This window comes from Syngnathus floridae, chromosome 8 (assembly GCF_059516105.1).
Source record: "Syngnathus floridae isolate MCC-2025c chromosome 8, RoL_Sflo_1.0, whole genome shotgun sequence".
Taxonomy (NCBI): Eukaryota; Metazoa; Chordata; class Actinopteri; order Syngnathiformes; family Syngnathidae; genus Syngnathus; species Syngnathus floridae.
In genome coordinates this window covers 16,124,141-16,141,305 of record NC_142420.1, presented here as the reverse complement: position 1 = coordinate 16,141,305, position 17,165 = coordinate 16,124,141, and the positions used below count along the sequence as shown (strand labels likewise).

At 43.9% G+C, this 17,165-nt stretch overlaps 1 protein-coding gene across 8 annotated transcripts in view; it reads right to left on the bottom strand.

Annotated features, from left to right (window-relative positions):
• LOC148394696 (interleukin-10 receptor subunit beta-like) overlaps window positions 1-17,165 on the bottom strand; it is a 69,381-nt gene continuing 52,216 nt past the window's right edge. For all 8 annotated transcript variants that reach the window (XM_088383317.1, XM_088383319.1, XM_088383316.1 and 5 more), the window contains 4 exons: window positions 13,923-14,077; window positions 12,636-12,786; window positions 721-851; window positions 1-647 (listed from right to left, as the gene is read on the bottom strand). In XM_088383317.1, the coding sequence (XP_088239443.1) occupies window positions 528-647; window positions 721-851; window positions 12,636-12,786; window positions 13,923-14,077 (557 nt within the window). In that variant the 3' untranslated portion in view covers window positions 1-527. The remainder of the gene's footprint in view (window positions 648-720; window positions 852-12,635; window positions 12,787-13,922; window positions 14,078-17,165) is intronic.

The window sequence follows — 17,165 nt, the reverse complement described above, 5'->3', positions numbered from 1 at the left end:
TTTGATTCAACACAGTAAATCAGTCCGCTTTTATTGAGGATTTCAGAAACCTGATACTGTTGGGAAGTTCAAATTCCGAGCAGTTGGACAATTTCAAATGTCTTAAAATACAAAAAACTTATTAGGTTGATAATCCATTAATTGTCAATTTATTGTGGCACCTTTAAAATAAATACATAAAATAAATTACAAACTTAGCATATTGGGCAATATCCTTTATCTGGCAACAACCAAACATTTATGAAATTTTGAACTTTTATTTTAAGGAATAGTTCATGTTTTTTTGTATGGTTTCAGTTAGCTTGAATCAAATTCTGTTGCCAGGAAGTTTTACACAGAACAGACAGGCAGATAAACCCATGTAACGAAAATAATGGTGCTTTTGTCATTGGGTTTCATTGCTAAATTGGTGTCTTGAAAAACAGCTCTTCACACCTCTCACAGTTACAATTAATCTGGTTTTCGTTTGCTTCTAGAGGTAGTTTTTTTTGTCTTGTCTCAGTAACAAGCTTTCTGCAGAAGATGGCTCACAATTCTTCCACAGACCTTTTTTCTGCAATGACGTTGACTGAATTGTATATCTCCTCAAGTTGGTCATGGTTGTGCGTGGCCCAGGAGAGAGGTAAACTGGAGGCTGCCAACAGGTTCTTAACAGAATCAACAGGTTGTGTTAAAGTTGGAGTGAAAATAACATACAAATGGTTAAAAAAATATACACACCTCAGGCAGTTTGTCTTTTGGACAAAGAAAATGGGAAATCCTTCTCCGATAAACAACTGCAATCACCACAAGAGTTACTGCCATGGTCATGACGAGAAAGGTGGCCACTGCCGGCACCCATGTAGCTTCTGCTTAAGTGTCACATGCCAGAAAAAGATGTGTTACTTATGTTTCTTACCATACCTCACCACTGTGTGTTGCCACACTCAAAAGCAGAATTTCCACATCTTTTCCAATTTAGTACCCAAATTATAGAATGTTTCTGTCCCTGGAACTCAAACTTAACACTTTGTGGCAAAAATGGGTGGTTCTCTGGAAGTATGGCGCAAATGACATGAGAGCCGAAAAATCAACTTGTTCAAAACCAGGTCAAAATAATACATGCTTTAAATCAGGGGTCGGGACCTAAGGCTCGCGAGCCAGATATGGCTCTTTTGGTGACTGCGTCTGGCTTGCGGACAAATATGACAATTGTTTACACAATTGAAGTCATAAATAATTCTGTTATATTATCAAAGTAAAAAATAGACCTACTGAAATCAAAATGTTAAATTAGCTTTCAAAATATAAAATATGATCACGTTTGCAATCCATCCCATCTGTTTTCTACCGCTGAAATCCACGGTTGCATCATATCAAAGTCAAAGTCAAAGTCTGCTTTATTGTCAATTTCTTCACATGTCAAGACATACTACCAAGAGATTGAAATTGCGTTTCCTACTATCCCACGGTGACAAGACATATTACACCCAATTGGTCCACAGACAAACAAAACATTCAAGTAAACAATACAAAAAGTAAAAATAAGAAGGCACATACAATGAATAAATAAGCAATGAATACATGAGAACAACATGGTTGAAATGGAGCAATTGTACATACAGCAGACAGTCAGTATAATAGCGCAAAAGTACAGGAGTAGTAGTGCGAGTGGAGTAGTGCAAGGCAGCCATCGCGGCCCAAAAGTCCAGGACGTTATGCAGCCGAGGGGGGAGGGGGGAGAGAGTTCAGGATCCTAATAGCCTGGAGTATGAAGCTATTGGTGAGTCTGGTGGTGCGGGAGCGCAGGCTTCTGTACCTCTTCCCAGAGGGTAGTAGATCAAACAAAGACTCACATCACTCACAATCGTGGTCGCCTTGCGGGTGGGAGGTGTAAATGTCCTTCAGGGAGGGGACTGAAGCACCAATAATCCTGCCAGCTGTGTTCACTATGCGCTGCAGGGCCTTCCTGTTGTATTCAGTGGAGCTTCCACCCCACACAGCGATACAGCTGGAGAGGACGCTCTCAATGGTGCCTCGGTAGATTGTGGTCATGATGGCTGGTGGAGCACTTGCTCGTCTGAGTTTCCGCAGGAAGTACAGGCGGCGCTGAGCTTTCTTCGCCAGTGATGCAGTGTTGGTGGTCCAGGAGAGGTCTTCACTGATGTGCACCCCCAGGAATCTGGTGCTGCTCACTCTCTCCACCACAGCACCGTCGATGGTCAGTGGCAGGTGTTGGGTGTGACCCTTCCGGAAGTCAACAACAATCTCCTTGGTCTTGCTGAAGTTCAGCAGGAGGTTGTTGTCCCTGCACCACATGGTCAGAAGGTCGACCTCCAACCTGTATTGAGTCTCGTCGCCCTTGGTGATGAGACCCACCATAGTCGTGTTGTCAGCAAATTTCACTATGCAGTTGTTGCTGTAGGTTGCAGTGCAACCATGCGTCAGCAGGGTGAATAGCAGCGGACTGAGCACGCATTGGGGGGCCCCTGTGCTCAGCGTGATGCTGCTTGAGATATTGTCGCCAACATGTACTGAGGCTTCTGACAGAGGAAGTCCAGTAGCCAGTTGCAGAGGTAGGTACTGAGTCCCAGTTTGTCGAGTTTGCAGATGAGTCGTTGTGGTACAATGGTGTTGAATGCAGAACTGAAGTCCACAAACAGCAATCTCACATGCGAGTTTTTTTTTCCAGGTGGGTGAGGGCTGAGTGGAGGGCAGAGCAAATTGCATCCTCAGAGGAGCGTTTGGTTCGGTATGCAAACTGGAAGGGGTCAAGTGTGGGTGGGAGAATGGATCTGATGTGTGTCTGCCACGGGGCGGTAGTCATTGAAGCAGGATGGAGCAGTTTTCTTCGGCACACATATGATGGTGGCCAATCAGCCAATCCCAGCTGCACTTCGGTGTACAGAAGGGTGACGCCAGGTCGGACAAAAAAAGCGCGATTTTTATTGGACAATACGCTGTCTACGGGGTCGTGAAAGATAAAATTTCCTCCGCTTTATTCAAAATTTCAGCTAGCTAGCTGATGTGTGCCAGGCAAGCAAGAAAGATGGCGAAGATAAAAAAAGATGACGATAACCGAACATTTGAGAGTGAGTGGACCGAAGAATTTGCATTTGTGGAGAGAGGAGGCTCGGCTACGTGCCTCATATGCAATGACATAATTGCATCAATGAAACGCTCCAATATCAAGCGCCACTTTGAGACATGACATGCTACATTTGCAACCAAATACCCAGCTGGGGACAGCAGAAAGAAAGCTTGTGAAGAGCGCCAGAGGAAGGTCCAAGCTAGTCAACAGCAACTCCGTGTATGGACCAGACAAGATGACTTTAATTCAACTAGTTTTGCTGGCGCATTAGCAATTGTGAGGAATGGAAAGTCATTCACTGATGGCAAGTGTTTCAACATATATGCTTGATGTGGCTAATTAACTTTTTGACGACTTCACGGATAAAGAAAAGATACTCAAACGGATAAAAGACATGCCTCTGTCAGCAAGAACCGTTCACGATCGGGCCATTATGACTGATGAGAGCCTCAACGCCTGCATGAAGCTCAACCTCACCACATATCAACTGGACTACAAAGCCATCAGCACAACGATGCAGCCCCAGAAGTCTCATTAATGGTGAGGGTTTTTTTCTAGGCTTCAATATAAAAACATTATTAAAAAGAATAGCACACAAAAAATCGTTGGTCTTCATTTCTTCTTTTTATCGAGGAAGTGTTGCATGGTCTGTGGTTCAGTGCCACAGTCACACTCAGCGTTCTGATCATTCAGATGTCCCCATTTGGCGAGAGTGACTTTTGCACGTCCAACACCAGATCTTAGTCTATTTAGGAATTTCCACGTTGCATAGATGGTGTCTGCTCCTGGGGGCAGTGCCTCGCTTGCCTTAAGCTCCATTGTAGTTTCTAGTGGAAGATTGGCAAGTCTTTCTTCCCACCGAATGACTCTTTCACTACCTATGCTCTGTGTTCCGAGGGGTGGGACACTTTTTAGAAAACTTTTCCTGGACTTAAGGCGGCTTTTGGCTGGTACATGGCCGAAGAGAGGATGTCTTTGGTCAGTGGACTGTTGTTGCCGTTCTTCCTTGCTTGCTGCTTATCTACGTATCTCTGGTGGGGCTATTCCTGCCAGGATGTACAGCCGCTCTGTAGGCGTTTGTTTTAGAGAGCCGGTCTTAATTAAAATACATGCATTTAATTGTATTTAGCCTATCGTTTTTTTTAAATGGTATTGCTCTCACGGGAATTTGTTTTAAAAAAAAATGGGCATTTATGGCTCTGTCTGCCAAAAATGTTCCCGACCCCTGCTTTAAATCAAACCTTCGTGCAGTGTGATATGAATAAATCAAGATAGTTCACTCATTCCTTTGCTTGCAAAAGGTCGTTCAATGTCATGGCCGGTCGGTCGGCTGAAGCTTTAATGTCATTGTACAAAGATATACAGTCAAACCTCGGTTTTCGAACGTCCCGGTTCTCGAACAAATCGGAATTCGAACGAAAAATTTGAGATTTTTTTTGCTTCGGTTGTCGAACAAAATTCGGAGGTCGAACCTCGCGAAATGAGCCGAAAGGAACCGAGAAAACCCGACCGTGCGGCCCGGATGCCGACTGACTCCGTTTGTTATTGTAATTTCGTTACTTTGAGGATTATATTAACCCCTAATCATGCCTCCAAAGAAAGCAAGTGGGAGCAGTAAAGCCATCCTAAAACACAAAGACGCTCTTAAAGCAATGCGACAGTGAGCAACCGCCGCGCTGCGGTTGCGCGATCGGACCAAATTAAGCTCCCTGCGCACTGAGGTCCACTTACATTTTGGAAAGTACATCAGGCAGGACTTTAAAAATATTTTCTAAATTTCAGCAACGGCTCTGTCACAATAATGCGACCAGCACGGTGCAGTTGCGCGGTTGGTGGCGTGCTACAGCTGCGCGTTCGGCGGTGCGCTGCAGTTGCGCGATGGGACAAAAATGCGCAAATGAAAAAATGCTTAAAAAAGGCTTTTTTTTTTTTTTAGTCTTGGAATGGATTACATTTTTTTCCATTATTCGTAATGGGAAAAATAGATTCGGAATTCGACCGATTCACTTTTCGCCTCCTGGAACGGATTGTGGTCCAAAACCGAGGTTTACAACAAAATTTCATTTAGCAACACCTCCCGTTAAATGTGTTTGTATATCTAAATACATTAAAACATGGAATCTAAATAATCTCAAAAATACATAGCAGTAGGCTTTCCAATGGTCCGTTGGCAGGAGATTGTAGTGTGTGTGTGTGTGTGTGTGTGTGTGTGTGTGTGTGTGTGTGTGTGTGTGTGTGTGCGTGCGTGTGTGTGTATGTGTGAGTGTGTGCGTGTGTAGTGGTCATGAATCCTGCAGCAGACTTCTCACAGCTTTCTCGTTCCAAAATCGAAGATTGCAAAAAGGATGGAAGAAAATATAGAGAACACTTAAAGAAATTATAGGTATGACCAAAGTACCGTAATTTCCGGACTATAAGCCGCGACTTTTTTCCAAAATTTTGAACCCTGCGGTTTATAGTCAGGTGCAGTTTATATAAGATTTTTTTCGTGATTTTTGTGATGACTTGATCACTTTTATACACTCGTAAAAAGGCTGTGGACCACTGTTGTGCGGTATCTTGAAGAAAAAAACAACAACAAAAATACTATTTTGAAACACTACTATGGCTGCTGCTTATTCTGGCTGTGTTGCTTGTGACTATTATGAGCTTTAGTAGGAATGCACGCTAGGTGACCTGCGTCAAAGGGCTCTAAACCCTTTCTTTTACTCTGCCATGTGACTCAGAGATTACACAAAGCAGTGGCGCTGTTTGGACTATCTGCATTGTATTAAAACCCAATCAATCAGCATTTAAATTCAATTCTTCTGACATTCTGCTCACCAAAAACAAGTTGTAATGAATGTGAACTTTTAATGCATTTTATTCAGAAGGTTACTTTGAACCCTGAGGCTTAAATGGCGGCGCGGCGTATTTATGGATTTTTACGGCTTTCTGTGTACTGTCTTTCTTTGTAAAAAACTCATGTGCACGTGCGGCTTATAGTCCGGTGCGGCTTATGTAAGAAAAAAACTAAAATATCCCTGAATTTTAGCTGGTGCGGCTTATAGTCCGGTGCAGTTTATAGTCCGGAAATTACGGTAAAAAAAACAGTTGGATTTCTCGAAATTGACAGTGCATATGTAACTAAACCATTTGATATTGCTCATTATTTTAATAATTATTTCATCAATAAAGTAAATAGTATGAGGAACCATATGCTGCCTGGATGTAGAAACCTTTCTGACTCCATCATTAAAAGAGAAAAAGAAAAAGGATTTGGGACAGGCAAGTGTTGGCCAGTGTTAGGTGAAAAGAATCATCCAGAGAAACCTGCAACGGTTCGTGCAGCAGACCTGTTCAACGACACCTCTCTTAAACACTTCTGCAACATTTTGAAGAGGAGAGGTAAACAAACTTCACTCAATATATTTTTAATCAAACACCCCCTTCGTGACAAGAGTGACAACCGCAAAGCTAAAAAAAAACAATGCAGAGTATAGACTGAGTCAGGGGTCGGCAACCTGCGGCTCTGGAGCCGCACGCGACTCCTTATAGCGGCTCCCTTTGGCCTTGACAAAAAAAACCCCAAAAAAACCCTAACATAAATAAAGAGTATTTCTTAATTCATTTGTATTTACATATTATTAGTTTATTTTGTTGCGCAGTTATCTTGGAGTTTGAGTTGATACAATCCAATTTTTAAAAAGCTAGACCTATTTCTAATTCATAATTTGTCAACAAAATATAAGCTACGTCACATCAACGTCAACATCCCGCGCCTTTAACTGCTGGCAGCTTTTAGATTGTGTGAACCCACGCGAACCTGTGTGCGAAGTTGTGAACCCTGAATAGCCATGAAAACCCCCCAAAAAAGGAAACTTGCGGAAGAAAATAGAGAGTTTAATTCAGCGTGGACTTATTTATTTGCATTCACCGCCAACGACGCTGGGTTACCTGTATGCTCTTTCCCTGTCACACTGCTGGACATCGACCCATCCCTGCTGAACACAGTTGCATTCACCGGAGTAAGTAAGCCTGATCTAGAAATTGAACTGGCCGACATAGCGGATAACGATTTATGGGTAAATAAGTTCAAATCAATGACGGCGGATATTGAAGAAGTCGCTCGTCAGAAGGCTACACTCGTTAAAGAGCACAAATGGAGTGATATGGAGAAAGTCCCCCACCCCGCCAAACTTGTTTTTGAAACATGGAGTGCCATTCCTGACACGTATATGAACATGAAAAAGTATGCATTTGGAGTCTTGTCCATCTTTGGCTCAACATACTTATGCGAGCAATTGTTCTCAAGCATGAACTTCATAAAGAACAAACACCGTTCCCGCCTCGTAGATGAGAGTCTACAGGCCTGTGTGAAGATCAAAGTCACATCCTACAGCCCTGACATAGGGAAGATCTGCAGCGAAGTTTAGACACAGAAGTCACATTAAACAGGTAAGAATTAAATATAATTTAATAAGCTATTACTTTTCCTGGAAAAAAAAAATCTGACTCCAAGCTGATGTAGATTTTTTTTTGTATGTTCAGATGCTTCAGTTTAAAGCTGGTTGAGCAAAAAACCCGAAGAGGCCGAGAGAGCACTGACATGGACTTGTCAAGGACGGTCCTAATTTTATGTTTATTTTTAAAGCTCAGCTAAATGTTTTATTTTAAAGTGGGCTACTTTTTGTTGTATTCAGTGGTTATAACAGCTAAAATAAAATAAAAATAAAAAGATGAGAACTTTTAAAAGTTTACAAGTTCTGTTATTTTGTGCGGCTCCCTACAATATTTTTGGGGCAGACGAGGGGTCAAAATGGCTCTTTTGATAATAAAGGTTGCAGACCCCTGGATTGAGTGAAAGTGAGGATGATCCAAAAGTCGAGAGAGATAACTATAAAGGAAGTCAAGGATAAATTTACATTTATTTTTTGTGAAAAGGGTTTAAAAGTAAAAAATAAAACTGTTGTCATGGTTTTCTGTGTTTATTTTGTTACTGATTTTACTGTGTTTTACACCAGAGATCCCCAACCACCGGGCCGCGGACCGGTACCAGTCCGTGGGCCATTTGGTCCTGGGCCCCACAGAAAAAATATATAAATAAATGTTGCGTCTACAAAGATAACAAAAAAAAACTACGGTAGTCCGCAAGGGACAAAAAGCTAAACAACCACGGTTGTAATTCAACGTAATGGTGAGTTTTATTTTTTAGTGGTTTATATTTGTTTTTATGCTAGTCGTATCATTTAATTTCGTCGTATTTACCCCCCGGACTTTAAAGGCCGGTCCGTGAAAATATTTCTGACACGTAACCGGTCCGTGGCGCAAAAAAGGTTGGGGACCGCTGTTTTACAGAGTAATAGGGCAAAAAGTGTGGCTTCTGGGATAGTCCTGCACGTATTCTTTGCTGTTAAGTCAAAGTCAAAGTCTGCTTTATTGTCAATTTCTTCACATGTCAAGACATACAAAGAGATTGAAATTGCGTTTCCTACTATCCCACGGTGACAAGACATACAAGACATTTTACATTGATTCCTATGGTAAACATTGCTTCGACTTATGTACTTTTCTACCTACGAACCCAATTGCCGAACAAATTAAGTTCATAAGTAGAGGTATCACTGTATAATGTAGATAGCACAAGAACCTGCTTGACATTGGCACTGGCCCAAGGACATATTTAGAAGGACACAAAAACAACGATAATGTCACGTGCCTAAGTCACCTGCCATCGGTGCACAGTAAAAGGCCAGAGCTCACACGGCGACGGGGGATCCGCGTGACCTCGACCCGTGCTGGTTCTCCTATTCTCAATAAGTTCTTGCTTCAGGCTCAGTTCCTTTTCCTGAATGGGAATAGGAAAGTGACATCGCTAGTGGACTCCGGGGCTGAGGCCAGCATTGGCCTGGCTCGTCATTGGGGCATTAAGTCCCTTCCGCTGCTGTCCACCTAACCCAGCTCATGAACTGGATGGCTGTTTGATCAGCGAGGTGACGTCCGTCACGGCACTGGTAACCATGCTCCTCTCTGGTAACCATCGTGAGATTATTCAATTCAACCTTCTGCCCGTTCTAGGTTGCCACTCATCCTGGGACACTCTTGGCTGCAACAGCACAACCTGGTCATGGACTGGGAGAATGGTTCATGGCCTGCCGGCTGAGCAGTGGGCCAGCTGAGCGGCGGGCCGGTTGAGTGGCGCGTGGGCTGAGAGGCCGCCATGGCAAGCCTCCTAGCTGAGTGGCTGGCTGGCCAACGCCATCTGCAGCAAGCCTCCTTGCTGAGCGGCAGGTTGGCTGACACGGTCCATGGCAAGGCTCATCACTGAGCGGCGGGCCGGCCGGCCGACACGGTCTGCGGCAAGCCTCCTTGCTGAGCGCAGGCCTAATCTTTTTCACCCCTCGGGAATGGATGTACGTTGATCTTTTCTTTCAGCGTGTTGCTACACCCAGCCTCAGCACATCTGTTACAACACATTTTAACTGCCTTAAAAGCAAAAAAAAAAAAATACTGTACAGTGAACCCTTATTTTTTGGGGGGGTTACGTTCCAAAAAGAAAGATAGCCGAAATCCGAGAAGTAGCATCATTTATTTAATTATTTATTTTATTTTTATTATTATACAGTGAAATACTCTTCTCTGCTCTTGCATGCTGGCCGGCTGACGCGCCCCCGCGCGAGGGCATCCGCACAAGGGTTTTATAATTTTATTTTTATAGACTCTACTGTACTTTTAAAGATGTTATTGCAATAAGAACGCTTTTTTTAAAAACATTTTTAAGTGTAAAGGTGTCACGGCTCCACTCTGCTCTTGCCGTGCTGACCGGCTGACGTGCCCCAGCAGCCCAGCGCGAGGGCATTCGCACAAGGCATTTATCATTTTATTTTAAAACACTATTGTATTTTTAACCATTTAAACATTTTAAACTGTAAACGTGTCACGGATCCACTCTGCTCTTGCCGTGCTGACAGGCTGACGTGCCCCCGCATCCCAGCGCGAGGGCATCCGCACATTGCTAAGAGGCACGCCCTGTGCTATTAGTGCTCATTATCGGCCGCTGTCCCAAATCCTGGACGCCAGTGCTTTTTTCCTACATGCGCGGCAGCTAGCCACGCACCCGGCGCTTGTCCTCAGTGCACGCCCCGTGCTATCAGCGCTCATTGCCGTTGTCCGGATTGTTTCTGCACGGCGGTGCATTTTTTCTTTGAGCGCGGCTGTGTTACGTCTCCGCTCTCGCCCTGCTGGTTGGCTCACGCGCCCCTGTGCTAGACATCTGAGGCACGCGTCGCCAATACGGAACTGCTAACGTCAGTCATTACCATTTAGTCTGCTTTGACACGCACGCCTGCCACCTGATACTCGTTTGCCTGACCCGCTGTGTAACGAGATGCCCGCACGACGCAAGCTCATTTTAAAGCGTCACTTTAAAGTGTAAATGTTTCACGGCTCCGCTCTGCTCTTGCTGTGCTGACCGGCTGATGGGCCACCGCAGCCCAGCGCGAGGGCATCCGCACAAGACTCTGTCCGGAAGAAGGCCCAGCAGAGGCTGTACTTCCTGAGACAGCTCAACAAGTTCAGCCTGCTGCGGGAGCTGCTGAAGACCTTCTACACTGCCATCATCCAGTCTGTCCTCTGCACCTCCATCACTGTCTGGTTTGGATCGGCCTCCAAACAAGACAAGCACAGACTGCAACGGACAATCAGGACTGCAGAAAAGATAATTGGAATCAACCTCACATCTATCCAAGACTTGTACCTGTCCAGGACCAGGAAACGTGCAAGTAACATCTCTACAGACCCTTCTCACCCAGCTGCAGTCTGTTTGAACTACTCCCCTATAGAGCTCTGTACGCCAAAACCAGCAGACACAGAGACAGCTTCTTCCCCCAGGCTGTTGCTCTGATGAACTCACACCACTCTTAGAGTCTCAGAGTCATTGCTGTGCAATAACATCCTGCTCTCCACACCTTTTTTGAATTGTCTACACTGTTTGTACTATGTGCATCCATCTGCATCCATTACAGCCTGGTCATCCTGGAAGAGGGACCCTCCCATCTGTGGTCTCTTCTCAAGGTTTCTCATTTCCCCTAGCTGGAGTTTTGAGTTTTTCCTTGCCCTCCTGGGAGTTTAAGATCAGGGGATGTTTGAGAATATTTGTCATTTTTCACATGTCCTGAGTGTTGTTAGTCACCAAAATGTTGAACAGAGGCTGTGATGTACCGAAGTCAAATTCCTTATTTGACACGCTCGAACATGGCGAATAAAAACTCTTGAATCTTGAATCCATCCATCCATCGATTTTCTATACCGCTTGTCCTCACGGGGGTTGCGGGTGTGCTGGAGCCTACCCCAGGAGTCATCGGGCGGTAGGCGGGTGACACCCTGAATCGGTTGCCAGCCGATCGCAGGGCACACAGAGACGAACAACCATCTGCACTCGCACTCACACCTAGGGCCAATTTTGAGTGCTCAAATTGGCCTACCAAGCATGTTTTTGGAATGTGCGAGGAAACCGGAGTGCCTGGAGAAAATCCACGTGGGCACGGGGAGACGATGCAAACTCCAGACAGGGAGAGCCGGCGGTGGAATCAAACCAGTACCCTCCTAATTGTGAGGCGGACGTGCTAACCAGCCGCACAAGAGTTTTGTAATTTTATTTTTAAACACTATTATACTTTTAAACACTTTATTGTATCTTTAAATACTTTATAAATAACTTTAAAAAGCTTGCTATGCCCTTCTGCTTTGATGATTACGACACGAGCTTGCTGACCGGTTCGTCAGCTTGCCTCGTAGTCCTGCTCTGCCGGCATTCCAGCCCTCCTTGTTTCCTTTAAACTCTTCCCAAATAAAGAGCCCATGTTGCATTTGGTTGTCCTGCCTCGTTTGTGACAAAAAAACAAAGCGCGAATCAGAGATGCTGCTGATTCTGCTGACACAAACGAAGTGGAGGAGTGGATGAATATGTAGCAGGAGATTGAGATGAAGCCTGGTTTGAGCTGCTCTTACAGCTCTAAGCCAATCATCAGCAAGGATACAGATCAACATGTTCCCATTGGTCTCCTACCGGCCAATAGTGTGCTGTAAAGTCATATGGACAGACAAAGCCCTGCACGCCGCAAAAGAACGCGATGCACCGAATATATCCGCAATATCTGTTTTCATAACAATCCGCGATGCACCGAGGCCGCGATAGGTGAACCGCGATGTAGCGAGGGATTACTGTATTCCAAAACAACAGGACATTGACATAGCATAGTAAACAAGCCAGAAAACAAGCGTAACATGCCTTCGCTTCCTTCTCTGACGTAGTCAGGCTGACGTGTCAATCAAGCAGACTCCACCCAAAGAGTGGCCGTCAGTAATTCCACCGCCATTTTGTGCCAAAATACCGTTAAATCACTTTTAAGTTATTTTTCCCGGGAGGAATTATAGTACTGAAATAATTTTTTAAAACAGACCTATCATATAAGTGCCAATGTTGGACCCGCTTTCCTGTCCCATTAATCATTTCAGGTTACAGACAGATTAAAACCTTTGCAGAAAGTGAAAACCTAAAATAATCTGACTTGAAAATGACACTTACCATTGGTGGTGCTCTCACAAACTCTACTGCTCGGATTGCTGGGCTTGGTGTTGCCTTCTGCAATGATTTGAACCTGGACACAATACTTCGTCCCGGGTTCCAGGTCATTTAGAAATATTTGATTTTGTAGTGCACTGCTGATATGTTTTGCCTGGAAGAAGCAAAAAAGTGGGGAGTCCAGTGTTAACAGATGACAGAGCCAGTGACAACAGCTTATGACAGAGCCAGTGAGAGGAGAGAAAAAAAATGGGGGGGGGGTGCAAACTTGATTGGAACAGAAGGCAAGTTCGTGGATAAAAAAAACCTGGGTATTTCTGCTCCACTTTGTTTATGCTAGAATAATAAGAGAACTAGCATGTTCTAATATCAGTGTCAACAATTTTGGAGTCCGTAAAGCTGAGTTGGTTTTAAAATAAAATATCACGAAAAAATTTTATCTGGCGTGACCTTTAAGTAGCACAGAAATATTTACAGAAAATATCATGAAAATATCGTACTGACATCGCCTTTACCGCCTTTTCGAATTGTATCGTTCCAAGAAAGTGAACTATCAATTTGTGTCGAACTTTTAGACCTTACATCAACATGCATCGAATTGATTAAAAAAAAAAAAAAAAAAGATCATGAAACCCCTACTACGTACCTAGCTACGTACCTACCAACCATAGTCAATTCTTCGACACCGGAGCAAAGGATTCTGCTCCGGCGCTGCTGGAATAGACGAAGGTAAACACGAAATACTCAATAATACTTGGACTATTGTCATTTAGTCCGTTACATCTATATTGTAGTAATTACGAGCAGAAACACAAATAGTGTGACTGTGTGTGTTTTAATGACTTCACTGCAATGAAAGCGGTTATCTCTTTAAAGCAGGTAAAACAACGTAGGTGGTTTATTTACAGAAAGTATATTCATTTTGTAAGCCACTGTAATATTTAGTTTGAACATAAAGTAGCAAAAATAATCAAGCATTTCCTTTTGAATAAATTTCACCTGAATATTTTTAAAAAGACTACTGTTAGCGATAAAATACAAATGGCTTACATTACAGCCTCATATAATCAACTGATGAACTCTGACTATTTTGAGGAATGTATTTTGATTGACAACTGTTCCTGATGGACATTTGGACAGTTTCAAGCGAGGAAATGTGAAATCTCGCTCCAACATCCGCTGATTTAGTAGTGCTTATCCTCACTAAGATTGTTGATGTGCTAGAGTCCATAAAATACATTTCACAAACGGTTAAACAGACGCTCACTATACTGAGTTAATTGAGCTCACCTTTTCATTTTGGCCATCTTTCCAGTAGGTGATGTTGTAGGTGGCAGTACCATAGACACTCCTGATGTCTGAGATTGCAAATGTTGGATCTTTAACTGAAATTCCAATTGTAGCCCCATTGGAAATGAGTGACACATTGGGTGAACCAATCATAGCTAAACAGAAAAAGAAAATAAGGAGAGAAGTGGCTGAGGAGAGCGATGTTTGGGCTTCCCTGCTGAAGCTGCTGCCTCCAAGACCCTGGATAAGTGGTAGATAATGTATGGACATTTGCCAAGTGATGACATAATGATCACATAACACTATGAACCACTCTTGGGATTCCAGATCATTCCCACTGGGACCTGGCATCATAGTTTGATGATCGCCTTTATTGTGTTATTGTCTTGCTGCAGCATGTCTTAGGCACTCAAGTGAGAGGGGTGAAGCTGTCAACTAACCACTGTGGTGAACTGCCTCTGATAATGGGGAAAGATCTGACCTGGCAGACCTAGGTTCTGCAGGGAAAATGTGTCTGAGTCCCCTATCAGGAGGTTTCAACCCCCACCTCCGTCAGAGATTTGTCCAGGTCTTGGGGGAGGTGGGATCATTGAGTCTGAGTCGACCATATTTTGCTCCTACATCTTTGAAGCGGCTGATTGGAGTTGTGGCTGTAAGGTGCTTGGTCCCCGTCACGGCGGCAATCCCCAAACCCGCTGGTGGAGACCAACGGTAAGGGATGTCGTCCAGCTGAAGGAGTCCTATACAGCCTTTTTGGCCTGTGGGAGTCAGAAAGCAGCTGATAGGCTGTCCAAGCGGAATGGAGCCAAAAACTAGAGCATTGGCGAGGACATGAAAAACGACTTTCGGATGACTTAGAGCGGTGGTCCCCAACCACCGGGCCGCAGACCGGTACCAGTCCGTGGTTCACTTGGTACCAGGCCGCCAAACCGCACAGAAAAAAAAAAAAAAAAATTATCGACGATCAATTAATTCTGGTCAAGACGCTCGTCCCAGTCGCGTGATGTTTACCCAGTCGAGCCCGCAAAGCTAGCAAAAATGAGTAAGAATTTATTTAGAAAAATATAAAAAGATTGGCGATTCTCTCCCAATTACATCCGTCGGTGCATCTGTGTCTCTTGACAGGTTAATTCAGGTCAAGACGCTCATCCTGGTCACGTGACATGTCACCCCAGTCGAGCCCGCGAAGCAAGCAAAAATGAGCAACAAACAGAGATGTTTGGAAAGCTTCTTCGGAAGGGAAAAAAGCTCAATGAGGAGACGAAAGAAGAAGAGGCTACGACTTCTAGGAAAAGGAAAGCTTATAAGAAAATTTCTGGAGCTCTACTTAAAATATGGATTTACCACCACAGGTGACTCTGACGCGCCAAGCCCACTCTGCATATGTGGCGACAGGCTAGCTAACAAGACAATGAAGGGTTCAAAACTGCTTCGGCACATGGTCGCCACAAAAGCGCTGAAAACCCTGCTTCCTTTTCCAACAACCTATATCATTGTGAAGCTGGATTTTCTGCAGTTAGAGCAACCAAAACAAAGCTGCGGAGCAGATTGGATATCAACAGCACACTTCGGGTGTCACTGTCTGCGATTAAGCCTAGATGGGACCGGCACGTTTCTGAGAAACAAGCTCAGTGCTCCCACTAATTCAACGTAATGGTGAGTTTTATTTTTATGTGGTTTATATTTGTTTTTATGCCAGTCATATCATTTTATTTCATTGTATTTATTATAAATGTATTATTTATTTCAAGATTCAAGATTCAAGCCATATTGGCCATGTTTGAGCATGGCAAACAAGGAATTTGACTTCGGTGCATCTCAGCCTCGGTTCATCATTTAGGTGACGAACAACACTCAGGACATGTGCGAAAATTGACAAATATTCTCAAACATCCCCTGATCTTATTCATATAAATGTATTATTTATTTATATAAAGGCCGGTCCACGAAAATATTTCTGACACGTAACCGGCCCGTGGCGCAAAAAAGGTGGGGGACCACTGACTTAGAGGAAAGTCTGGTCCACCATCTGCCATCTCAAGACGGGGACACAGTGAACAATCAACACTGTGTACAACCCTTTTTTCACCACAGAAACTTTTTGAGGAACTTTTCAACTTACCGTGATAAATTGAGTTGGCCCTCAATTTCCTTCCATCCATTATCTAAATTGCTTTTCCTCACGAGTCACTGGTGTGCTGGAGCCTATCCCAGCTGACTTCAGGCAGTAGATGGGGGACATCCTGAACTGGTTGAAAGCCAATCGTAGGGCACATATACAAAATCAGCCATTTGCACTCACACGGGTAATTCAGAAAGGTCAATCAGCCGATTAAGCACGTCTTTGGAATGTGGAAGGAAACCTGAGTATCCGGAGCAAACAGGAAGAACACCCAAACTCCCCACAGTACGGCGTACAGAGCCGGAATCGTACCCATTACCGCTGAACTGTGAGGCAGTGTGCTAACCAGTGCACCATTGTGATGCCTTCACTAAAAACATTTACCTGGTTGATTACCCGGGTCTTTCTACCAAGTCACTAGACCAGTGGTTCTTAATCTTGTTGGAGGTACCGAACCCCACCAGTTTCATATGCACATTCACCGAACCCCTCTTTAGTGAAAAGAAGAAAAAAAATCAAATTCAAGACATAGACGTTCTTACTGGTGCACAAAATAAGCTGTGCATGAACGTCACCTTGTTCAAAGACCAAAACCAACACAATGCATGAAGTCACAACAAATGACCTTTCTGAGACCAGTTCAGATATGTGTCATCACCAATTTACACAATGAATCAGGTGTGTTCTGACCTCTGCAGTGGAGGCTCTGCCGAACCTCTGAGACCGACTCACCGAAGTCCTAGGGTTCGATCGAACCCAGGTTAAGAACCACTGCACTAGACGTAGAAATTCCAAAATAAACGACAACCCGATTCAAGACTTCAAACCAGCGGTTCATTTTGTGACTAAAAAATATGGTTGTGGACAATGAGGAGGAAGAAGATTTTGAACGCTCAGAATGGAGGGCTAATTTTAATCGAGGCTGTTTCAAACACACGGGTCCGTGGGGATAAGGCAGAATTTTTAAAAAATTATATTGAATGTTTATAGAAATCAAATCAACTCAAGTTTATGAGAAAGCCACAAGCGTAAGCTCTCAAATTATTTTGGAATTGTGATTCCATTGGCTGCAATTAGCTGGCAACAAGTTCAGGGTGTCCACCCGCCTACTACCAGAAGAC